General features: G+C 39.5%; 1 protein-coding gene across 3 annotated transcripts; it reads left to right on the forward strand.

Moving 5' to 3' along the window:
- The first annotated feature begins 3,483 nt into the window (after window positions 1–3,483).
- LOC125318966 (translation initiation factor IF-2-like) lies at window positions 3,484–17,644 on the forward strand. Of its 3 annotated transcripts, XM_048289933.1 has the most exons (13): window positions 3,484–3,674; window positions 3,726–3,914; window positions 4,706–4,822; window positions 6,736–7,002; window positions 7,342–7,440; window positions 8,612–8,638; window positions 11,288–11,314; window positions 11,448–11,474; window positions 13,232–13,258; window positions 14,448–14,474; window positions 15,628–15,648; window positions 15,762–15,788; window positions 16,592–16,678. In XM_048289933.1, the coding sequence occupies exons 1-12, from the start codon at window positions 3,499–3,501 to the stop codon at window positions 15,781–15,783; spliced, it is 1,026 nt and encodes a 341-aa protein (XP_048145890.1). In that variant the 5' UTR covers window positions 3,484–3,498; the 3' UTR covers window positions 15,784–15,788; window positions 16,592–16,678. The 3 variants fall into 3 exon arrangements, with proteins under 3 accessions (XP_048145890.1, XP_048145888.1, XP_048145889.1); XM_048289931.1 differs by lacking the exon at window positions 3,484–3,674 and having other exon boundaries at window positions 3,833–3,914; window positions 16,592–17,643; XM_048289932.1 differs by lacking the exons at window positions 3,484–3,674; window positions 14,448–14,474 and having other exon boundaries at window positions 3,833–3,914; window positions 16,592–17,644.
- Window positions 17,645–25,362: the final 7,718 nt, after the last annotated feature.

The raw sequence follows: 25,362 nt of genomic DNA on the forward strand, positions 1-25,362 counted from the left end.
TTTCCTTATTTCCTTCCTTTTTACTTATCCCTCCTTTTTTTCTACCTTTTCCCATTTTCCTTCTTTTCTGCTTTCCCCCTTTTTTCCTTTTTGTTTTGCCTTTCCCACCTTTTTACCTTTCCCCTCTTTTCCCACCTTAGTTTTTTTCCTTCCCCCGTCCCCCTTTTTTCTTCTGCCCTTTTCCCGGTTTTCCCACTGTTACGAACGTATTGTGGCGTTGGCTTTTCGCATGTTACATAATTGTTAGGAATGTATTGTGATGTTGGCTTTTTTTCATGTTCCTTAATGTTAGAAAAACTTTACCTGGGTTCTGCAATGTAATACATGATATAGAATGTCTGTTGTTTCTGTAGTCAATTTAGAAAAGATAGGCAGAGAAAGCCTTCACATTCCTGGAGTATCTTATCAGAGAAGAAACAAAACCAGAAACCAGAGATCGAAGAATTTATGGAGGGAGCAGAGACGGAATGGAGCCAAGGAGGAAGAGAAGGCAGATGGGACGATCACAGAAACGCCAAAGGGTTTATGAATTATGCATGATGGTGATGAATATGCAATGAGATGCACTTTTAAAGCCGATCTTTTGGCTGTAGAGGCGCCTTTGGCTCTGCCAAAGCACGCGGCCGTGATTCCCTTTGTGCTGCTGTCTCCGAATTGTCCCTTTTATTAAACTTTCCTTGAAGTTTTACAAAGAGCGAGCCTCGTTTTTCACACGATGTTTTAATTAATCTCTAGATTAATGCATTGATTTTAATATCGATGTGATGGCGAATTAATGAATAGATTGGTTTGTTAAGTCACCAATTAATACCTGGATGGGTGTTAATATTTGCTGCCATTAATATTAATATTTATTTCTTAGTAACTAATTTAAATTAATTCATTGAATTCAAAAGTCATTAATTAAAAATTAATTCATATTAATTTAGAGGAAAATGTCTTCTCTAATGAATGTGTATTAATATATAATTAATCATAATTTGTTATTGATTGTAATTAAGATTAGTATTTATAGCCCTTATCTGTTACAATCAATTAAGAATTAATTAAATATTAATTAATATTAATTAAATAAGGTTCATTAAATATTATTATTAGATGCACATTAATATAGTAACAAAAAAATTAATGGTCATAGCAATAACTAAAGAATTAAAGAATTATTTAAATAATTTTATATTTAGTGAAAGGTTGATGATTATAAATATTAATTAATATCAATATTAATTATTATTAATGTTTATGGTCATTATCCGTTAGGGTTAATTAGTTGTAATTATTCATAATGCATATTAATATTTCTAATCATTATCTATTACAATTAATTACAAAATAATAAGATAATAATTAATATTTAATAAGTATTATCATTCATCTATTATTAATATTGATTAATAGTAAGGAAATATAAATATGTTAATATTGAAATTAGTAATTAATATCAGTACTTTAAAATAGTAATTACTGAATTAATTAAATAAATTATTATTTATTAAAAGATCAATTACAATGAATATTAATTATTAATAATATTTATAGTGGTAGGCTAGGGTTAATTAATTGCAATTATTTGTAATTAATATTAATATTTAGAATCCTTATCTATTGCAAATAATTAAAAATAATTAAATATTATTTCATAAGTATTAAATATTAACATTTATTAATAATAACACCACTAATATGAATAATACATCGAGACATTATTATTAAACTTCATAATTCATATCAATATTTTAAAATAATAATTAATTAGTTAAATATATAAATACTTAATAAAAGATTAAATATATAAATAATAATTAATATTAATGTTTATAGTAATTATCGGTTAGGATTAGGGTTAATTGTAAGTATTTGTAATTAATATTAATATTAATTAATATTAATATTTATAGTCATTATCTATTACATTTAATTTCAAAATAATTAAATATCAATTGTTTTTAAAGATTAACATTTATTAATCATTTATATTAGTAACATTGATAATCTATTAATATGATAATTTAAAAATTAATAATTAATATCAATTTTAAAAAAATCCATAATTGTAAATTAATTAATTTTTTAAAAGATTAATTACTATAGATATTAATTAAAATTGCTATTTATAGCCTTTGGTTAGGGTTAATTAAGTGTAATTATTCATAATTAGCAATAATATTTAGAATCCTTATCTATTGCAATTAATTCCAAACTGCAATTAATTATCTATTAACACACCCATTAGTAAGAGAATAAATTCTTCTCTCAATTAGTATTAATAACAGAATATTAATACCCTGCTAATAAGAATCCATTCATGATATATTAATATTCCGATTTCTAGTATTAGGGGCATTAATAATCCCTCATTAACATCAATAATATCCTTAATAATCAATAATTAGACCCAGGTATTGATCGATGCATCCGTTCATTTACTTATTTATTATTTATAGAAGTAATTAATGAACCGTTATCCAGCGTTAATAAAATACCGCACGTCGGGTAATGACCTATTAATATGCTTATTTAGTAATAAATGATCAACACATTGATTAATGAAATAATTATTAATTACTAATTATTAATAAATAAGAATGTAATATTTTATATCTAATTATTGTATAAATAGAACTAATAATCAATAATTAATAACAGTTACATATTAATCATTAATAAATAAAATAGAAATAATACGTAATACTTATTGATCAATAATCAATAATAATTATCTATTAATCATAAATAAATAAATAAATAATAATAAATTGCTATAATGAATAATTAATATCAATTATTTATAACAACGATATATTAATTATTAATACGTAAATATTAAATTTTAAATATTGAATATTCGATAATCAATAATCAATAATTAATAATAATGATCTATTAATCATTAATAAATAATAAATAGTTAATAATTAATAATCAATAATTTATAACAATGATCTACTAATCATTAATGAATGGATAATCAATAATAAACAATTAATAATAATTAATAATAAATATTAATAACAACTATTTATTAATTATTAATAAGTAAATAATGAATGTTAAATATTGACAAATAAAAAATTAATAACTAATAACAATGATCTATTAATCATTAATAAATAAATAAGAAATAAGAAATAAGAAATAATCAATAATCAATAATCAATAATTAATAAATAATCGATAATCAATAATTGCTAACAAAGCTGTATTAATCATTAATAAATATTAAATAATAAATAGCAATAATTAAGAGCAATGATCTATTAATCATTAGGAAGAAAAGAATAAAGAATTAATCGTTTATAAGAACTAATTAACAATTAATAACGGGTTATTAATTACTAATGAATAGATTGATTCATTAATTCCCAAGCCCAGCCCGGGGCCGGATCCCCGCAGGTGCCGCCTCCCGCAATTCCCGCGGCTGGAGGAGCCCCTGGGCCGCCCCTCCCCCCACTCCCGGCGCTCCCCCAATCCCGGCGAATCCTCTGGAAAAGCTTTTCCATGGAATTTCCTCTCGGGAGCGCCGCAATTCCCGCTTTTCCCAGCGCCTCGGCAGCGGAAATTCCCAAATCCCGGGAGAGCCCCGGGGGGTCCCGGCGCTTCCGTGTCCCGATCCCGGGGGTTCGAATCCCGATCCCGGGGGGTTCCAATCCCAATCCCGGGGGGGGTTCAATCCCAATCCCGAGGGTTCGAATCCCGATTCCGGAGGATTTGAATCCCGATCCCGGGGGGGTTCGAATCCCGATCCCGCAGATTCCCGGCCGCTCCCGCCTTTGCCTCCTCCCGAGGGCTCCCGGGCGCCCTTTGGACCACCCGGGGCGGCTCCGGGGCCGCAATTCCGGGTCCAAAGGTTCCCGGGGCCGGCGGCGGCTCCGGCCGGGAGCGATTCCCGGGATCCGGCCTCGGCTGGGAATCAGGTGGGTGCTCCCGGCCCTCGGCCGGACCCGGCGCCTTCTCCGGGAATTCCTTGGATTTGGGGGCTTAGGGTTTGTGGGAAATCCGGAGCTGCGGAGCTTCCCTGGGTCCTTCCCGGGATCCTTCCCTGGATCCCTTCCCTGGATCCCTTCCCTGGGTCCTTCCCTGGGTCCTTCCTGGGATCCCATCCCTGGATCCCTTCCCTGGATCCCATCCCTGGATCATTTCCCTGGATCCCATCCCTGGATCCTTCCCTGGATCCCTCCCTGCGTCCCTCCCTGGATCCTTTCCCTGGATCCCATCCCTGGATCCCATCCCTGGATCCCTTCCCTGTGTCCCATCCCTGGATCCTTCCCTGGATCCCTTCCCTCCCCTTTCCCTTTTTCCCCCTTTTCCCCCTTTTTTCCCTCTTTTTTCCCTTTTCCCCCTTTTTCCCCCCTTTCCCTTTTCCTTTCCTTTCCCACCTTTTTCCTTTTTTTCCTTCCCCCCCCCTTTCCCCGTTTCCCCTGTCTCCCATTCCCCCCCTTTTTTCCCTTCCCCTTTTCCCTTCTCCTTTTTCCCCCTTTCCCTTTCCCCTTTCCCCCCCTCCCCTCCCCTTCCCATCCCATTCCCACTTTTCCCCCTCTCTCCCACTTTCCCGTCATCTTCAGGGACTTTCCCCACCCATCCCAAGAGATTCCCAAGGAATTCCCTCCCCGCCCCACCCCAATCCAATCCCAGGGAACGGGGCCTGGGAGCCGGACCCCAATCCCTGGATTCCGTCCTCACCCCTGGAATTTCCCCTTTCCCACAGGAACGGGAATGGGAATGGGAACAGGAATGGGAACGGGAACGGGAATGGGAACGGGAACGGGAATGGGAATGGGAATCCCGCTGCTGCTGCTGCTCCCGGTGCTCCATCCCGCGGCGGGTGAGTCTGTGGGATCGGGGAGTGGCTCGGATGGGAAAGGAACTTTGGGATCGCCCAATCCCGTGGGCACCGGAATCCCCGTGCCAGGAATGCTGAACCCAGAGAATTCCGGGAATATCAAACCCAAAGAATTCTGGGATACTGAACCCAGAGAATTCCGGGATACTGAACCCAAAGAATTCCGGGAATGCTGAACCCAAAGAATTCTGCGAATATTGAACCCAAAGAATTCCAGGGTACTGAACCCAGAGAATTCCGGGAATGCTGAACCCAAAGAATTCTGGGAATATTGAACCCAAAGAATTCCAGGGTACTGAACCCAGAGAATTCCGGGATACTGAACCCAAAGAATTCCGGGAATGCTGAACCCAAGGAATTCCAGGAATGTTGAACCCAAAGAATTCCAGGGTACTGAACCCGGAGAATTCCAGGAATATCAAACCCAAAGAATTCTGGGATACCGAGCCCAAAGTAATGAATGAACCATTCATTAATTAATCCGTTAATATCATCATTAATAAAATATCGAATATTGAACCCAAAGAATTCGGGAATGTTGAACCCAAACTACTTCGGGAATGTTAAACCCAGAAAATTCTGGAATGTTGAACCCAAAGAATTCCAGGAATGTTGAACTCAAGGCATTCCGGGAATGTTGAATGCAAAGAATTCCGGGAATGTTGAGGAATATCAACTCCGGGATATTGATCCCAAACAATCTGGGGATGTTAAACCCAAACAATTCCCAAATATTGATCCCAAACAATTCCGGAGTGTTGATCCCAAACAATCTGGGAATGTTAAATCCCCCGAAATTCCAGGATGCTGAACCCAAATAATTCTGGGAATATTGAACCCAACAATTCCAGGATCTTAAACCGACAAATTTGGGAATATTGAACCCCAAAAATTCTGGGAATGTTGAACCCAAACAGCTCTGGGAATGTTAAACCCCAAAAATTCCAGGGATATTAATCCCAATAAATTCGGGAATATTGAACCCCAACAATTCCCGACTGTTAATCCCAAACAATTTGGAAATGTTGGACCCCAAAAATACGGGAATATCAAACCCAAACAATCCGGGATGTGAATCCCAAACAATTCCAGGATATCGAACCCAAACAATTTGGGAACATTAAACCCCAAAGTCCTGGAATATTGAATCCCAGCAGTTCTGGGATATGGAACCCAAAGGAATCAGGAATGTGAAACCCAAGCAACTCCAGGAACGCCGAACCCAAAAATTCCGGGAATGTTAAACCCCAAATATTCTGGGATGTTGAACCCAAACAATTCTGGGAATGTTAAACCCAAAGAATTCCGGGAACATTGAACCTGAACAACAACTTTGGGAATGTTAAACCCAGCAAATTCTGGAATATTGGACTCAAAGAATTCCGGGAATGTTGAACCCAGAGAATTCTGGGAATATTGAGGAATATCAACTCTGGGATATTGGACCCAGACAATTTGGGAATGTTGATCCCAAACAATCTGGGAATGTTAAATCCCCCGAAATTCCAGGATGTTAAACCCAAATAATTGTGGGAATATTGAACCCAACAATTCCAGGATCTTAAACCGAAAAATTTGGGAATATTGAACCCCAAAAATTCTGGGAATATTGAACCCAAACAACTTTGGGAATGTTAAACCCAGAAAATTCTGGAATGTTGAATCCAAAGAATTCCAGGAATGTTGAATGCAAATTATTCTGGGAGTGCCGAACACAAAAATTTGGGAATGTTAAACCTCCAATATTCTGGGATATTGAACCCAAACAATCCGGGAATGTTGAACCCAACCAACTCCGGAATGTGGATCCCAAATATTCCAGAATATTGAACCCCAACAATTCCGGCCGCCTCGGAGCGGGAACTCGGGGATTTTGCTGTCCCTCTGATCCGTAGGGAATGTCCACGAGCCTCTGCTGATCCTGGAGGGGCCGGAGCAGGGCGGGATCCGGCTCCGGTGCCTCTCGGAGCGCCCCTTCTCCGATGTCCAGCTGCTGTGGACAGACGGGAAGGGGGAAAACCTGACGGGAATTCCGGCGCCGACGGACACCGGGAGTGCCGGCAGCTCCCTGCTGCTCCGGCCGGGATCCGGGAACGCCGCGTCCTGCAGGATCCTGGACCCCCGGCTCCAGACGGCCTCGGAATCTTCTGTCATCATCGCCGGTGAGACACCGGGAAAACGGGAATCGTTCCCAGTTATCCGAAGTTTTTGTGGGATGATGAAGGAGGTTTTAAAGTTTTCCAGGGATTTCCTGGACTTGGAGCCACTGGAAGGTCCTGGAATGTCCTGGATGGTTTTCCATGGGCTCGGGGATGAGTCTGGGGATGGATTTCCCAGTTTGGGGATGGGGAATTCCCAGTTTGAGGATGGAAAATTCCCAGTTTGGGGATGAAATTCCCAGTTTGGGGATGGGGAATTCCCAGTTTGGAGGTGGGGAATTCCTGGCGCAGCCGTCCCAGGGTTCCCTGGCCAGTCTGGGATTCCCGGCGTTTCTTTTCCAGATGTTTTCTTCCCGGCCACGTCCCCCTGGCTCCCGGCGTTCCTGATGCTGCTCGTCCTCGGCGTCTTCCTGCTGCTGGCGGCCGCCTACAAACTGCGCCGTGAGTGCCGCGCTGCCGGCAGCTCCCGCCATTCCCGCCATTCCCAGAATTCCCGCAATTCCCGCCATTCCCGTTCCCGGAATTCACGGAATTCCCACCATTCCCATTCCCGCAATTCCCGCCATTCCCTTTCCCATTGCCGCAATTCCCGCCATTCCCGTTCCCGGAATTCCCGCAATTCCTGCCATTCCCATTCCCGGAATTCCCACCATTCCAACAATTCCCGCAATTCCCGCCATTCCCATTCCCGTCATTCCGGCAATTCCTGCAATTCCCGCCATTCCGGCGATTCCCGCCATTCCCGCAATTCCTGTGATTCTCATTCCCGCCATTGCCGCCATTGCCGCCACTCCCGCTACTCCTGCCATTCCTACAATTCCTGCCATTCCCATTCCCGCTGTTCCCGCCATTCCCATTCCTATTCCCATTCTCGCCATTCCCATTCCCATTCCTGCCATTCCCATTCCCGCTGTTCCCGCCATTCCCATTCCCATTCCCATTCCCGCCATTCCCGCCATTCCCGCCATTCCTGCAGTTCCCACGATTCCCAGTCTAATTCCCACCATTCCCGCAATTCCCACCACTCCCACCATTCCTGCAATTCCCGTTCCCATTAATCTCATTAATTCTCATTAATCTACCACTAATAAACCGGTAATTAACTGCTAATTAACCGTTAATTAACCGTTAATTAACCATTAAATCAACTGTTAATTGACCTCTTATTAGCCATTAATTACCCATAATTAACTGCTAATTAACCATTAATCAACTGTTAATTAACCTCTTATTAACCATTAATTACCCATAATTAACTGCTACTTAACTATTAATCAACCACTAATCAACCATTAATTAACCGTTAATTAGCCATTAATTAAATGTTAATTAACTGTTAATTGATGGCTAATTAACTATTAATTAACGGCTAATTAACCGCTAATCAACCTCTAATTAACTCCTAACTAACCATTAATTAACAATTCATTAACTGGCCATTAATTAACCATTAATCAACCGCAAATTAAACATTCATTAACCCTTAATTAACCACTAATTAACTATTAATCAACCGCTAATTAACCATTCATTAAGCCTTAATAAGCACTAATTACCCCTTAATTAACCCTCCCTTCCCCGCTAACGAGCCTCTCCCTCCGTGTCTCCGCAGAGAACCAGCAGCTCCTGGCTCGCGAGCGTGAGTCCAATTCCCCGGCGGGAAAAGGCGGAATTTGGGATCGGCCCCGGGAATTCCGGCCTTGGGGAGGGTCCAGGGTGGAGATTCCCCAAAAATCGGGATTTGATGGCCAAAAGTGGCGGGAAAATCTGTCTGTTCTGGAATGGGAATGGAGTGGGAAAGAGGAAATGAAAGAATTGAAGAGCAAGAAATGAATAAAATCAAATTATTGGGAATAAAGGAGAAATGAAAGAAATGAGGAGGAGACGAGGAATGAAAAGGAAGGAAAAGGAATTAAAAGAAATTAAAAGAAAATAAAAGAAATTAAAAGGAATTTAAAGGAATTAAAAGAAAATAAAAGAAATTAAAAGAAAAAAGAAATTAAAAGGAATTAAAAGAAAATAAAAGGAATTAAAAGAAATGAAAAGAAATTAAAAGGAATTAAAAGAAATTAAAAGAAAATAAAAGAAATTAATAGAAATGAAAAGAAATTAAAAGGAATTAAAAGAAAATAAAAGAAAGTAAAAGAAAATAAAAGAAAGTAAAAGAAATTAAAAGAAAATACATTAAAAATAGAAATAAAAATGATCTAAAGAAAATCAATAAAATTGATTTCAAATTAAAATTTCAAATTCAAATTAAAATTTCAAATCAAATAAAGCAATTAAAATAAATAAAAGCAATGAAAAAATGAAAAAACTAAAAAGAAAATTAATAAATAGAAATAAAATAAATTGAAAGAAATTAAAAGAAATTCAAATAAAATACATTAAAAATAGAAATAAAAACAAAAGAAAGAAATTATCAAATAAAGCAAAAAAATGAAATAAAAGCAATAAAAAGTAAATAAATTAAAGAAAAAATCAAATAGAAAATATAAAACTAAGATAAAGAAAAAGATGCAAAATGAATGAAAATAAATGAAAATAAATGAAAATTACATACATTAAAATAATTGAAATAAAAATGATATCAAGAAAATATAAATTAAAGCAAATAAAATAAATAAAAGCAATTAGAAAGTCCTTAAATAAATAAAAATAAAGAAAAAATAAAATAAAATCAATTAAAATAAAATAAATAGAAGGTAAATAAAATAAAATGAAATAGATTAAAAGGAATATAAATAAAAATTATATGAAGAAAAAATAAAATAAATAAAATACACAAAATAAAAAATAAAAAAGAGAAAATAAAATAGAATAAAATGAATAATAAATAAAATAAAGAAATAAAAGAAATAAAATAAAAACTATGAAAATAAAATCGAGAAATAGAAGCGAACTTAAAATCTGAAAATAAATAAATAAGCAAAAATAGAAAATAAAGAAAAATATAAAATAAATAACTAAAAATGAATTAAAGAAGCTATAAAATAAATAAAACATAAAATTAAAAAAAAGAAATTAAAATGAATCAAAAGGAAACTAAAATATAAAATCCAATTTATAAAAGTTAAAATAAATCAAATACAAAATCAAATTTAAAAATCACTATAAAAGGAATCAATATAAATAAGAAAATTTAAAAAATCGGTTCCATAAAATACAAAATAAGATCAATAAAACCAAAATAATCGGGGGAAATAAAAATAAAATGTAAATAAATATCAAAAATAAAAAGGAAAGAAAGGAAACAAAGAAATAAATCCAAAATAAAATAGAGTGAAATAAATGAAATGAAATGAAATGAAATGAAATTGAATTAAATTAAATTAAATTAAATTAAAGAAAATAAAATGAAGTGGAGTGGAGTGGAATGGAATGGAATGGAATTGAACGGAATGGAACGGAATGGAGTGGAGTGGAGTGGAATGGAAGGGAATGGAGCGGAATGGAATGGAACAGAACGGAACGGAATGGAACGGAATGGAACGGAATGGAACGGAATGGAATTGAACGGAATGGAATGGAATGGAATGGAATGGAATGGAATGGAATGGAGTGGAGTGGAATGGAATTGAACGGAATGGAACGGAATGGAGTGGAGTGGAATGGAAGGGAATGGAGCGGAATGGAATGGAACAGAACGGAATGGAATGGAACGGAATGGAACGGAATGGAACGGAATGGAATGGAATGGAATTGAACGGAATGGAATGGAATGGAATGGAATTGAACGGAATGGAACGGAATGGAGTGGAGTGGAGTGGAATGGAAGGGAATGGAGCGGAATGGAATGGAACAGAACGGAATGGAACGGAATGGAATGGAATGGAATGGAATGGAACGGAATGGAACGGAATGGAATGGAATGGAATGGAATGGAATGGAATTGAACGGAATGGAACGGAATGGAGTGGAGTGGAATGGAAGGGAATGGAGCGGAATGGAATGGAACAGAACGGAATGGAATGGAACGGAATGGAACGGAATGGAACGGAATGGAATGGAATGGAATTGAACAGAATGGAATGGAATGGAATGGAATGGAATGGAATTGAACGGAATGGAACGGAATGGAGTGGAGTGGAATGGAAGGGAATGGAGCGGAATGGAATGGAACAGAACGGAATGGAATGGAACGGAACGGAATGGAATGGAATGGAATGGAATGGAATGGAATGGAATTCTCCCCTTGATCCGCAGGGAACGCGCCGTCGCCGTTCCAGCGGCTGTTTTGGCGCTCCCAGAGTTTTCCGTAATTGCCGTTTCCCTTCCCCCTTCCCAGGGAAGAACCAGCAGGAGATCCAGGAGGGTGAGTGCGGGACTCGGCTTTCCCTGGGATTTGGGGCCCTGAGAAGCGCCCGGATCCCCCCGGAATTGCCCGGAAGCACCGGGGGCGGGCGGGACCGCGGGAATTCCTGATGGCTGATCCCAATTCCTTACAGAGATCGAGGATCTCAAGGGGGAGCTGGGTAAGAGCTGGCATTAATTATTCATTAGCTGCTAATTAACTAGTCATTGGATGCTAATTAATTATTCACTAACTGATAATCAACTAGCTATTAGATACTAATTGATTATTCATTAGCTGCAAATTAGTTATTCATTAGCCTTAAACCAATTGTTTATTAGATTTAAAGCCATTGTTTATTAGACTCGGACCAATAATTCGACTTAGACTAATTAGTTCTTAGACTAATTATTTATTATTCTTAGACTATTTATTAATGAGATTTATTCTAATTGTTTATTAGACTATTTATTGGACTCAGATTAATTATTTATTAGTCTATTTATTAGACTCAGAATAATTATTCATTAGACTCAGATTAATAGTTTATTAAATTTACAGTCATTATTAGGCTCAGACTAATTATTAGACTTAGACCAATTGTTTATTAGCCTAATTGCTGATTACACAAACTCTAGTTATTTATTAGACTCATGCTATTTATTAGACTGGTTAATTATTTGACTCAGAATAATTGCTTCTTACCCTTGGACTAATTATTAGCTCCAGACCAATTATTAGATTTAGACCAATTATTTCTTAGACTTGGATTATTTATTAGATTTAGACTAATTATTAGATTCAGACTAATTTTTATTAGACTTAGACCAATTAATTATTTATTTGACTTAGCCCAATTATTATTTATTAGACTCAGACTATTTATTAGACTAATTGTTTATTAGACTCAGAATAATTTTTTATTAGACTTAGACTATTTCTTTATTAGACTTAGATTAATTATTTATTAGTCTAATTATTAGGCTTAGACTGATTATTTATTAGACTTAGCCCAATTATTATTTCTTAGACTCAGACCAATTATTTCTTAGACTATTTATTAATCAGACTCATTCTAATTATTTATTAGATTTGGACTAATTTATTAGGCTCAGCCTAATGACTTCTTAGACCCAGAGTAATTATTTAACTCAGACTACTTGCCTGTTAGACTGAGACTAATTAGTTATTAGACTCAGACTAAATATTTATTAGCTTTGGACTAATTATTTATTCTTAGATGAGGTATTTGTTAGACCAGGACCAATTATTTATTCGACTTGGACTAATTACTTCTCAGATTCAGACTAATTATTTATCCGACTCAGACTAATTATCAGACAGACTAGTTATTAGACTTCAACTAATTACTTATTAGACCCATTCTAATAATTTATTAGCCCTGGACTAATAATTTATTAGACTTGGACTAATTACTAGACTCAGAATAATTAATTACTTATTAGACTCATTCTAATTATTACCTTACAGCAATTATTTATTAGATTCAGATTAATTATTTATTAGACCAAGACTATTTATGAGAATAATTCTAATTATTAGACTGAGACTGGAAATTTATTAGACTTAGACTAATTATCAGACAGACTAATTATTAGACTTGGGCTAAATATGTATTAGACTAATTGTAATAATTTATTAGACTCGGACTAATTATTTACTAGACTCGGACTAATTACTTATTAGACTCATCCTAATTATTATCTTACCCCAATTATTTATTATTAGGCTCGGACTAGTGATTTCTTAGACTGAGACTAAGTATTTATTAGAATAATTTTAATAATTTATTAGGCTTGGATTAATTATTAGGCCCAGAGTAATGGAATTCTTTCCCTTAATCCCAACCTCAATTTTCGCCCCCAAACTGAGCCCAAATTTGGGGATTTTCCTGATTTTTGTTCCTTTCTTTTCCAGAGGAGGAGATTGGAAAATTCCAGAAGGGTAAAAAAGCCTCGAGTTTTCCTCCAAATCCGCGATTTTTGGGATAAAATCCAAGGATTTCGGTGGAGTTCTGAGGGTGGAGCTGGAAAATCCCTCGGGATTAATTCTTTAATTAATTATTAATTAATTCCAAGAGAGATAGAAGGGATAAATCCGGGATTATTTGTGGGAAAGGGGCCTAAAAATAATTGGGATAATTCCGATTAATTTAAATTCCTTTGGGAGCTGCTTCTGCTGGATCCGGAATTAATTTTCTAATAATCAATTAATATTTACCTTGATTTCCTGGAAATGTTTGGGAATATTTTTTGTTTAGTAATAACTGAATACTGAATAGTTAATTAGCAATAATGAGTGCTTACTTTCTTAATAATTAATAATTAATAATTAATAATTAATGCTTACTTGATTAATAATTATTAATTACTAATTAATGCTTACTTGATCATTTATCAATCATTAATAACCAATGATTAAAAATTAATAATTAATAATGCAAAATAACCAGTAATTAATGACTATTAACTAATAACTAATAATTAATAACTAATTGTTATTTAATTGTATTTGAGCAAGCTCCAGCATCGACAGGTCCATTATTCTCTACAGATTAGAGATAATAATTATTATTAATTAAATACATTTTAGATCTATCTTGTCTCTATATTATTAATTAATATTGAATACCTAATAATTATTAATTGATATTTAATATAAGGTATTTAAATGTCTGTTATTCTGCAGAGATTAAACATAATTATACTTTATATCTATTTATAGAAAATGAACACCTAATTACTCCTACTAATTATATTTCATGATTAGATATAATATTTATAAGCAATTATTTCTTTTATACTTCTATAACATATAATCGATAACATTATTATTATTTATTACATAATTAAATATTCTATCTAAAAGACATTAATTATTCTATATAAACTATATATAAATCATATTAACAATCAATATAAATCCTATTAAAAGTAAATATTAATGATATTAATAGTAAATATGAATCATTTAAAAGTTAAATATTAATTATATGATTATCAACCATTAATTAACTCGTTATCTCTCCAATTATTTCTGATCTTGATAATTATCTCGATATTCACACCACTTCCCCGGAATTCCCGCGACGATTCCCATTCCCAAATCCCGATTTCCTTCTCTGCCCCCGCAGAGAACCAGGAGATGGAGAAGAAAATCGGTGAGGAAATGCCGGAATTCGGGGAGTTTGGGCGAATTTGGGGAATTTGGGGGAATTTGGGGAATTTGGGGAATTTCGGGGATTTGGGCTCTGGAAAAACGTTTGGAGCTGATCTGGGGCTGCTTTGGGAGGTGGGACTGGTGACAAAGGTGGGACATGGGGACACCTGGGACAGGTGACTGGGGTATGACCCAGGTGACCCAGGTGACCCAGGTGGCTCAGACCTGGCCCAGGTGGCACAGGTGGCACAGGTGACACAGACACACCTGGCCCAGGTTTCCCAGGTGACAGAGGTGACACAGGTGGCACACCTGCCCAGGTGACCCAGGTGACCCAGGTGACTCAGACCTGGCCCAGGTGGCACAGGTGGCACAGGTGACACAGACACACCTGGCCCAGGTTTCCCAGGTGACAGAGGTGACACAGGTGACACACCTGCCCAGGTGACCCAGGTGACTCAGACCTGGCCCAGGTGACCCAGGTGACACAGGACACCTGGGACAGGTGACAGAAGTGACCCAGGTGACACAGATGACACGCACCTGACACAGGTGGCACAGGTGGCACGGGTCACACACAGGTGGCACGCACAGCACACAGAGGTGACACAGGTGGCACAGGTGGCGTAAGTGACATGGGAACACCTGGGACAGGTGACAGAGGTGGCACAGGTGACACAAAGGTCACTCAGGTGTCACACAGGTGACACAGGTGTCACTCAGGTGTCACTCAGGTGTCACTCAGGTGTCACTCGGGTGTCCCACACCCACCCAGGTGTCACTCAGGTGTCACTCAGGTGTCCCACAGGTGTCACTCAGGTGTCACTCAGGTGTCACTTGGGTGTCCCACACCCACCCAGGTGTCACTCAGGTGTCACCAGGTGTCCCACACCCACCCAGGTGTAACTCAGGTGTCACTCAGGTGTCACTCAGGTGTCCCACACCCACCCAGGTGTCACTCAGGTGTCACCAGGTGTCACTCAGGTGTCCCACACCCGCCCAGGTGTCCCACAGCTGTCACTCAGGTGTCACTCAGGTGTCCCACACCTGCCCAGGTGTCACTCAGGTGTCACTCAGATGTCACTCGGGTGTCCCACACCCACCCAGGTGTCCCACAGGTGGCCCTGATGGCTCTTTGGGCTCTCTCGTTGCAGGGCACATCCAGGCCCAGTTGGGTGAGTGGGACCCGGCCCTGATTGCTCCGCCCCGCCCGGCTCTGCTGGCATGCAAATGAGCTGCCGGGTTAATGAGCGTTAATTAGCGTTAATTAGTGCTCCTTTCTGCACAGGATTCAGACGGGCTCAGAGTAATGCAGGTGAGTCCTGGCCTCCTCCTCCTCCTCCTCCTCTTCCCCTCCTCCTCCTCCACTTCCTCCTTCCCCTTTTCCTTCTCCTTCTCCTCTTCCTCTGCCTGTTCTTCCTCCTCCACCCGTTCCTTCTCCTCCTCCATCTCCTTCTCTTCCTTCTCTTCCTCCTCCTCTTCCTCCTCCTCTTCCTCCACCTTCTCTTCTCCTGCTCCTTCTCCTCCTCCATCTCCTTCTCCTCCTCCATCTCCTTCTCTTCCTCTTCTTCCCATTTGTCCACCTCCTTCTCCTCCTCCTCCTTTTCCTTCTCCTGCTCCTCCTTTTCTTCCTCCTCCTCCCTCTCCTCTTCCTCCTCCTGCTCCTCCTCCTCCATCTCCTTCTCTTCCTTCTCGTCCTTCTCTTCTTTCTCCATCTCCTCCTCCTCCTCCTTCTCCTCCTTTTTCTGCTCCTCCTGATTTTCCTCCTCCTCCTCCTTTTCTTCCTTTTCTTCCTCCTCCTCCTTTTCCTTCTTCTCCCTCTCCTCCTCCTTCTCTTCTTTCTCCTTCTCCTCCTCTTCCTCCTGCTCCTCCTCCTCCTTCATCTCCTTCTTTTCCTCCTCTTCCTCCTCCTCCTTCCCCCCAAATTTTCCCAAAAATCAGAACTTTGTGCTCTGTGGGGTTTTTTTTTGCATTTAGATTTTGCACATCCTAACACATGGAAAAATCCCAAATATTTGATTATTCTATACTGAACGGTATCAAACGATGTCAAATTATCCCCAACGATACCAAATGATATCAAACGATATCAACCGTTGGTTTTCCCTCCTTCCCAAGTCTCCCTGACCCTGGACGAGCACTGCAAACACCCCGACCTCGTGATCCAGGGAAAATCCTGGATCGTCACCTCCAAGCTGGGATCCAAGATCCATCCCAAAGCCGTGGTGGTGGCCCGGGAAGGCTTTTCCGAAGGGAAGAGCTACTGGGAAGTGGAGGTGGGGGACGGATCCGACTGGGAGCTGGGCGTGCTGGGGGAGGAGATCCGGGATTCCCTGCGGAACAACGGTGGCCGCTTCCCGGAGGAGACGGTGCCGGGGCTGGAGTATTCCCAGGGGGAATTCCGCCTCCCCGGCGGGAAGCTGGAGCGCAATTCCGGGAGCTGCCGCGTGCTCGGGGTCCTCCTGGACCAGGAATCCCGCACCCTCTCCTTCTTCGACGCCGAGGAGAAGCAGCGCCTGGGACTCCTCCCCTTGAAACTTCCCGGGAATCTCTTCCCGTTCTTCAGCCCCAGCTCCGACGGGAAAGCTCTGGGGATCCGCCCCGTGGGGGTTGGAGGGCCCCAGCAGTGACCTTTTAATATTCGCTTTATTTTAATAACTGAATTCCCTTTTGAACGTCCCAATTATTCCCTTTAAAATAGCCCAATTGTTCCTTTTTAATATTCAATTTATTCCCTTTTAATATTCAAATACCCCCTTCTAATATTCCAATTATTCCCTTTTTAGTATTCCAATCATTTTCTTTTAATAGTCAAATTATTCCCTTTTAATATTTTAATTATTTCTTTCAAATGCCCCAATTAGTCCCTTTTAAATATTCAGATTATTCCTTTCAAATATTCAAATAATCCTTTTAAAACGTCCTAATTAGTCCATTTTAATATTCAAAAAATCCCATTTTAAATATTAAAACCACCCATTTTAAATAGTCAAATTATTCTGTTTTAAATATTCTAATCACTCCTTTTAAATATTCCAATTAGTCCTTTTAAAATATCCTAATTACTCCCTTTTAAATATTCAAATTATCTCCTTTTAAAATATTCACTTTATTATCTTTTAATATTCAGATACCCCACTTTTAATATTCAGATTATTCCCTTGTTAGTATTCCAATTAATTTCTTTTAATATTAAAATTATTCTCTTATAATATTTTAATTGTTTCATTTAAATGTTGCAATTAGTTCTTTTATAATATCCCAATTAATCCCTTTCAAATATTCAAATTATTCTTTTAAAACATCCTAAGCAGTCCCTTATTAATATTCAAATTATCCCTTTTTAAAACATTCAAATTATTCCCTTTTATATTCAAACATTCCCCTTTTAATATTTCAGTTTTCTCTTATGTTTCTTTAATGTTTTAATTATTCCTTTTAAATATCCCAATTAGTACCTTTTAAATATTCAAATTATCCCTTTCAAATCCCCTAATTAGGAGTTGGGAATGGGCAACAAATCCCGGTCTGTGAGGCCAGGAGGAGATCAATGAATAATTATAAATTCATTAATTAATTTAAATCCATTAATAATGACTAATAATTAATTAACCATCAATGGAATTACAATGTAAACCTATTAATTAATGAATTAATGAATCAGAGGGTGAGAAAGGGAAATAAAACCCAGCAGAGTTCCCAAAGTTCCCCAAACAATTTTCAGGGATTCAGGAATTTCGGAAAACCCCAAAGTGTTCAAATACTTCCCTTCTCTTCCCGTTTTCTTCCAGTTTCCTGTGGATAAATCCCGGATTTCTCTCGCTGGTTGTTACATTTCTTGGATATTTGGTTTGGAATAATAAATCCATGGGAATAACTCGCTGCTGTGTCGGGAATCCCTGGAATTTTCTGATCCGTGGATCCTCAATATTTGAATTATTTGATTTTTTTAGATCCTATTTTATTTTTCCTATTCTAATTATCTTCTAGATCCTAATTAATTTTATTTGAGATTTTAATTATTCCCCATTTTATTTGAATTATTTCATTTCTATTTTCTAATTATTTCCGATTTCCTAATTATTTTCTCTTTGATATTCGAATAATTCTCTTTCATTTTCTCCCAGTTATTTTCCCTTTTATGTTCCCATTATTTTATATTTAATATTTTAATGATTTTCCAGTTTTTATCCAAATTATTTTCTCTTCTGCATTCCCATGATTTTATCTTGTATCCAAACTACTTTTTCTTTTATATTCCAATTACTTTCTCATTAATATTCAAGTTACTTTATAGGTAATAGTCTAATTAATTTATCTTCCAGATTCTGATTGTTTATGTTTAATATTTTAATTAATCTCCATTTTAAATTCTTATTTTATCTTCTACATTCAAATTATTTTATATTTAATATTTTAATTAGTTTCCATTTTTTATTCTCATTATTTCCTCAGGTCCTAATTATTTTATCTCTTATAGTCCAATTATTTTCTCTTTAATAGTAAAGCTATTTTATTTTTAATATTCTAATTATTTTCTCTTCTACATTTGAATTGTTTTACATTTATTATTTTAATTAATTTCCGTTTTATATTCAAATTCTTTTATCTTCCATATTCTGATTATTCTACATTTATTATTTTAATTCTTTTTAAATTTTTTATTTTAATTATTTTCTCTTTTATATTCCAATTACTTCCTCATTAATATTCTAATTATTTTATTCTCTATTGTAATGATTCTCACCAATTATTTTATCCTTTATAATGGAATTATTTGAATTTTGATATTTGAATTATTTTATTTTTGACATTCGAATTATTTTCTATTTCATATTTAAATTATTTTCCATTTTTTATCCTAATAATTTTCTCTTTCTATTAAAATTATTTTCTATTTTCTCTTTTAATTGTTCTCCATTTTAATTATTTTCTCTTTTCGAGTCGAATTATTTTATGTTTAATGTTTCATTTATTCCACATTTCTTATTCTAATTATTTTGCCTTCCAGATTCTAAGTATTTATAGTTAATATTTTAATTATTTTCCATTTTAATTCTAATTATTTTATCATTTGTATTCTAATTATCTTTTCTCTTAAAGTCCAATTATTTTCTCTTTTATATTCCAATTACTTTTCATTAATATTCAAATTATTTTCTGGTTTATATTTTAATTCTTTTCTGGATTCTAATTATTTATATTTAATATTTCATTTATTCTTCATTTCTTATTCTAATTATTTGCCCTTGGAGTTCCTAATTTTTTATATTTAGTATTTTAATTGTTTTCAGTTTTCCATTCTAATTATTTCCTTGTCTACATCCCAATTATTTTATATCCCAGATATTTTTTAACATTCCAATTATTCCCCTCCTATATCCAAATTATTTTCTCTTTTATATTTTTATTATTTTCTCTTTAATATTTTTATTATTTTCTGTTTAATATTCCAATTATTCCCTTTTTATTTTTAATATTCCAGTCATTTCCTCTTCCTGATTATTCCCACTTGCCCATTCCCATCCCGTCCCATCCCAAAGGACGGAGTTCGGGATCGGGGAAAAATTCCGCCACTATCCATCCCAGGTGAGGAATTATTAAGGGGGGAAAAAAGGGAATTTTTGGTCTTTTTTGCCACCCAAAACCTGCTCTGGGAGTCCGAGGTGGGAATTCACCTTTGCCATGAAATTGTTGGAATAAAATTCCCATTTCCTGGTTTTTGGTTGGAGTTTTTGGCTGCGTTTTTTAGGGTTTGGTGGTTTTTTTGTTTGTTTTTGTTTTTTTTTTAAATAAAAGGAAATTTCCGTGGAAAAATCCGGGCTGGATCTGTTAAAAAAATTTCCCTAAAAATCTCCCAGGTAAAGAAACTATTCCCAAACCCATTCCCAGGGGCGAGGGGAGGATAAAGGATGGGAGTGATGGGAATTCACCGATGTCTCGGTTTGACAGACGGATGTTGGCCAAGGCAGGAACCTCCCTTGGAATGGAAAAGAAAATTGCAACTCCCTTCCCTCTGAGTTATTATAATTTTGAAATCAAGGGGCTTTCAGGCAGAGATGTGGGAAATAGGAATAACAGTTCTTTACTATTATCTATCGATATGTGTATAACCAGTCAAACAAACAGCAATACCTATGGCAGTAACAGCAAACAACCACAAACCCAGTCCCAGCCTTCTCGGCTGTCGGGCCCTTTCCCCTCGGGTGCAGTTCCGCTCGCAGCCGGCAGGGGCGCTGGCGGCTCCCGGTGAGCAGGGCAGGTGCGATGGTTCCCCCGCGGCTGCAGGGGGCGCTCCGGAGCGAGCTCGGGGAGCACGCGGCACCGGTGCCCCGGGATCCCGGGAAGGATGGAACAAAGGCTTCACAAACCCCCGGGCAGCCGATCCTGGTGTCTGGCCGGACCCTCGGGAACAGCAGGCTGGAACGGCAGGGACAAGCAAAATCCCAGGGGACAGACGAGATGGATCAAACTCCGGAGCTGCAGCGGGAAGCCCCGGAGGTCTGGGCAGGCAGGGCGAGCGGGGCTACAGAGCAGCAAAGGCTCGAAGCAACGGCGGGGACAGGGCTCAGAAATCCCGGGGTTTCTCCCTGAGGCACCCAAGCAGATGGTGAAAAGGTCCCTCTTTTAGTAAGGTGGGTGTCAGGGTCCCAGTGTAGCAGCTGCTCCAGTGAGCAAGCTCCGCTCACGGTAGAAGGAAGGCAGCCGAAAAAGCAGAAGTGTGCAGTGCTGCCGAATTGCCTCCACCACGATGGCAGCCTCTGTCTCCATCCGAACGCCGAGAACAGCAGCCCACAAGGTCAGGTGAAAGAGAGCAGCCCATCGGTGAGGAGATTGACAGCTGGGCTGGAAACCTCCCAGAATCAGACCTGAAACCAGGCAGAATTTACCCACGAGAATTTTACAGTGAAATTCTGCAGCTTCAGTGAACCCCACAGAGAAGGCCAAGAAAATAATCAGTGAGAGAAGATGTTCTGGACACAAGGGGAGGATGTTCTGGTTATGGGATGTTAAGAGTGTACAAGGAAGAACGTGTGGGTAATATGTAACAACGATACCTTTGCTTGTACAGCTGATTGTTTTCCAGCCTGAACGGTCATTGTTTGTTAGACAGCCTTGGCACTGTTTGTAAGCAGCCAATCTCAACAGGCCACAGCCACTGTGAAGAGCTGTAAGAGCGGCAGCAGAAAAAATAAAAAATCTTTCTCTCTTCCTCGACTATGGATTACGAGCAGTGTGTGCTGTTCCGTCCGCCTCGACAAAGCCACAGCACTCGGGTGTGGTGGGGGTGTCCAGGAGATGGCATGTCCAGGTGTGATCAGCAGGACACAAGGCTTACAGGAGACACAAACTTTTCTGCAGCAGCTGAACATGGGGTTTGAAGCAGGAAAAGCTCTAAAACAAGGAGGAGGGAGGGAAAGATCTCTGCCAAGCCAAACAGCACAGAACTGTTCAGCTTTGTATCAGCAGTGCACAGAGAGCAGATGCCCACTGCAGGCAGCAGTGAGGGCCCACTGAGTCAAACAGGGGATCTCTGCTCTGCAAAGCACTTGGGATTGCAATGGAGTTGGTCTTTGGGAGCTTCCTCTGGGAACTGATAGAACCTATCATCAGCTGGCCAGTTTGAATATGGACAATTCTCTAAGCCACTTAAAGTTGTGATCACCTCTGTGATCCACATTTAAGAATAGGAAAACTCCCCCTCCAAGCTCTCTCTCGTTTCAGGCGCTGGGACAGGTGGCTGCAGGGCCCGAGCAGGGCCCAGTGGGCCCGGCCAGGCCCTGCTTGGGCCAGGCCGGGCCGGGCCACGGCCATCCTGGAGTCGATGGACCTGTTCCAGCCGTGGAACCCCCCCCCCCCCACTGCCTTGCCGTGGGCAGCCGGAGCGGCTCGGCTCTCCCCCTTCTCCACTGCGATAAGAAAAATTCAACATTCCAGCTGCAAAGCTGCAAGGCCGAGGTGAGATTAACCCTTTTATTGCTGTGAAGAGCTGAAAACCTGAGGGAAGAGAGAGAGGAGATGCTTAAAGCTGAAATTCTCTTGTGAAGCTATGATATATCAGAGTATCCCGTTGTAATTTCATGAAGATACGGGGGGTGGAGTGTTCAGCTCGTAAGCAGAAGCACCTGCGCTGAGATAGGCAGATGCTGACGCAGCTGTAATTTGATGAGAAGTTTGGACAGGGAGAGATGGACCAGATGAGGACTTTTGCTCCAAATGGGAAAGGAGAAACCTCAGTTCCTAGAGATGCTCCCAGAGATAGTCCTAACGATGAAGATGATGAAGACCCTTTGCTCCCAGGGAAGGAGAAGGGCCTCTGTTTTTGTTTCTGAACAGCTCAACCTTAAAATTGTACCCTAGAAAACTTCAAGAGTGGACCCTCGAAAGCAGTTGCGGGAAAAGCTGCAAGTCGGGGGAAAGGACTCACACGCAGGCAGAGAGACTCCTCTTCCTAAATGGACTGAACAATATTTGGAAGTGGGCGGCTGTCTCATTGTGATAATGTTTTCATAGCATGAGCAAGAAGAGACTTCTCTTTCTAAATGGACTGAACAAGGTTATTATGGAAGTGGTAAACAGACTGAACATCTTAAGGGTTGTCTTTTCACATTGTCAGTGGGAGAAGGGAGGAAGGTGGGGGGAGGAGGAGAGTTCTGAAGGTGGTATAATTTTTTTTTTCTTCTTTTAGGTCTGTGTCCTGGGTTGCAGTGTATTCTATTACCATCCTCAGGAGCCGTTGAAATCAGGTGGGGCAGTGTTTCCTTGCCTCCTCCCCCCAGACTATCTTTCTGTTAATTGCCCATCATTGTCCTGCCGCCTGACTCAGAGATAACTCCCTCCGGACTATCTCCTGTTAATGAGCCTAATCAACACTTTGCCTCATGACTCGTTACCCCATTGTGAGATGCTCCGCCCAGAGGGAGGAACCAAGCATCCCATCGTGGATATAATCTGAGGCTGAACACCAGAGACACTGGCTTCCCACTGGATTTCCAGAGGACAGGAGCTACACAGCCACCATTGGACTTCCTGAGGAAGAGCAGACTGTTTTACTACAGGATCACCGCTTCAGAGGACTGCAGCCACCATTCTACCAGACTGCTACCACCACCCTGCCTAACAGGGTGTCAGGTTGTACCTTGACTCTGTCAGTTTGACAGTGTTTTCTTTTACCTTTTTTCCCCTTTTCTTTAATTTCCATTAAATTGTTATTCTGACTTAGTGCCTCCCACTGGTTTGTTTTCAAACTAGTACATAATTTGGTGCCCAACGTAGGGCTTGCTCTGAGAAAAAGTCAGAATTACAATTTTGTATAAACAGAAATCTATTCACCATGGTGCTCAGCTGGTCTGCATGGGTACTGTATCTTGCTCTCTATATTTTTCCTCACATGGGGAACTACCTGCCTGTAGTATTACTCCTGTTAAAACCAGGGAATGGTATGAGAATTGCTTTATTGGTTTATTATGTATATAGCATAATAACCTGCGAGGCGATGAATACCATTCGGAATATATGCTCAATTTTGTTTGGCTGTCCTAGTCTGGGCTCCTATGTCTGGGACCTCTTCAACAATCACAGCCAGCCCCTGGTGGGAGGAGTAGAGAGTGGTTTCTTCCAGCCTTTCAGGCCAGGCACAGCAGTTTTTGAAAAAATTGAGTTCCCTCTGGATGTTAAGGATGGTATAATCTTCTTGTCAGTTCTCTTCTCTTTTTTCTCTATGGCCTGCATTGTGTACACCATGCTTAGAAACAAAACACTACTTAGTGTGGTGCAACGTCTGCTTGAGGAGGAGGTAAAAAGGAGCAAAGCAGCAAATACCATGTCTACACAGACTGTCACACAGAAAGGAGCCAAAAGCAAAGCAACCGCATCCATTTCTACGCAGACCGTCACAGAGGAGAAAGGAACCAAGAGCAAAGCAACCGCATCCATTTCCACGCAGACCGTCACAGAGGAGAAAGGAACCAAGAGCAAAGCAACCGCATCCATCTCTACGCAGACTGACTCAGAGGAGAAAGGAACCAAACAAAAAGCAACAGTGTCCATCTCTACACAGACTGTCACAGAGGAGAAAGGAACCAAATGTAAAACAACAGCGTCCATGTCTACGCAGACTGACTCAGAGGAGAAAGGAACCAAAAGCACTGTCAGCGTCCCCATGCAAACCATCACTGAACCAGAACAGCCTAAACCGATTGCAGTTGCCCCCGTGCAGAAGAAGAAATCAAAAAGCAAATCAGTCCGCATAGTGACTGACGAGGATGCAGCAGGACCTTCGCACCCAGCAGAAGAGGCAGAGCCAGAGATCATCACTCGGTCGCTATCCCTGGGTGAGCTGCGAGACCTGCGGAGTGAATTCACCTGCCAGACGAACGAGTCTATCCTGACCTGGCTGCTCCGCATCTGGGACGCTGCAGCCAATGACACCATTCTGGACGGAAGTGAGGCCAGGCAACTGGGATCTCTGTCCCGGGATGTGGTCATTGACCAGGGGATCGGGAGAACCCAAGAAACCCTCAGCCTCTGGCGGCGACTGCTTACAAGTGTAAGGGACAGGTACCTTTGTAAAGAAGACCTCCAGGTGCACCAAGGAAAATGGAGCACAATGGAACAAGGTATCCGGTGCCTGAGGGAATTGGCTGTGCTGGAGATCATTTTCTCAGAAGATGAGAGATTTCCTAAGAGCCCAGATGGTGTCCAGTGCACGTCACAGATGTGGTTGAGGTTCGCACGCCTTGGACCAGAGATATACTCCCGTTACCTGGCAACGCTGCAATGGAGGGAAGGCGAGGACAGGGTGGGTGTCTTGGTGAACAAACTGAGGATTTACGAGGACACCGTCACAGCCCCGTTTCGCACCCATGTCTCATCCGTGGAAACAAGTC

Source organism: Corvus hawaiiensis, chromosome 33 (genome assembly GCF_020740725.1).
Source record: "Corvus hawaiiensis isolate bCorHaw1 chromosome 33, bCorHaw1.pri.cur, whole genome shotgun sequence".
In the NCBI taxonomy this organism is placed as follows: domain Eukaryota; kingdom Metazoa; phylum Chordata; class Aves; order Passeriformes; family Corvidae; genus Corvus; species Corvus hawaiiensis.

Excerpts from the sequence above, each read along its gene's own strand:
- LOC125318966 (XM_048289931.1), top strand. The coding sequence starts at position 4,714 with ATGGGAATGGGAACAGGAATGGGAACGGGAACGGGAATGGGAACGGGA. Across the intron at positions 4,823-6,735 it reads GGTGCTCCATCCCGCGGCGG|GGAATGTCCACGAGCCTCTG; the intron begins GTGAGTCTGTGG and ends TCTGATCCGTAG. Across the intron at positions 14,475-15,627 it reads GGAGATGGAGAAGAAAATCG|GGCACATCCAGGCCCAGTTG; the intron begins GTGAGGAAATGC and ends CTCTCGTTGCAG.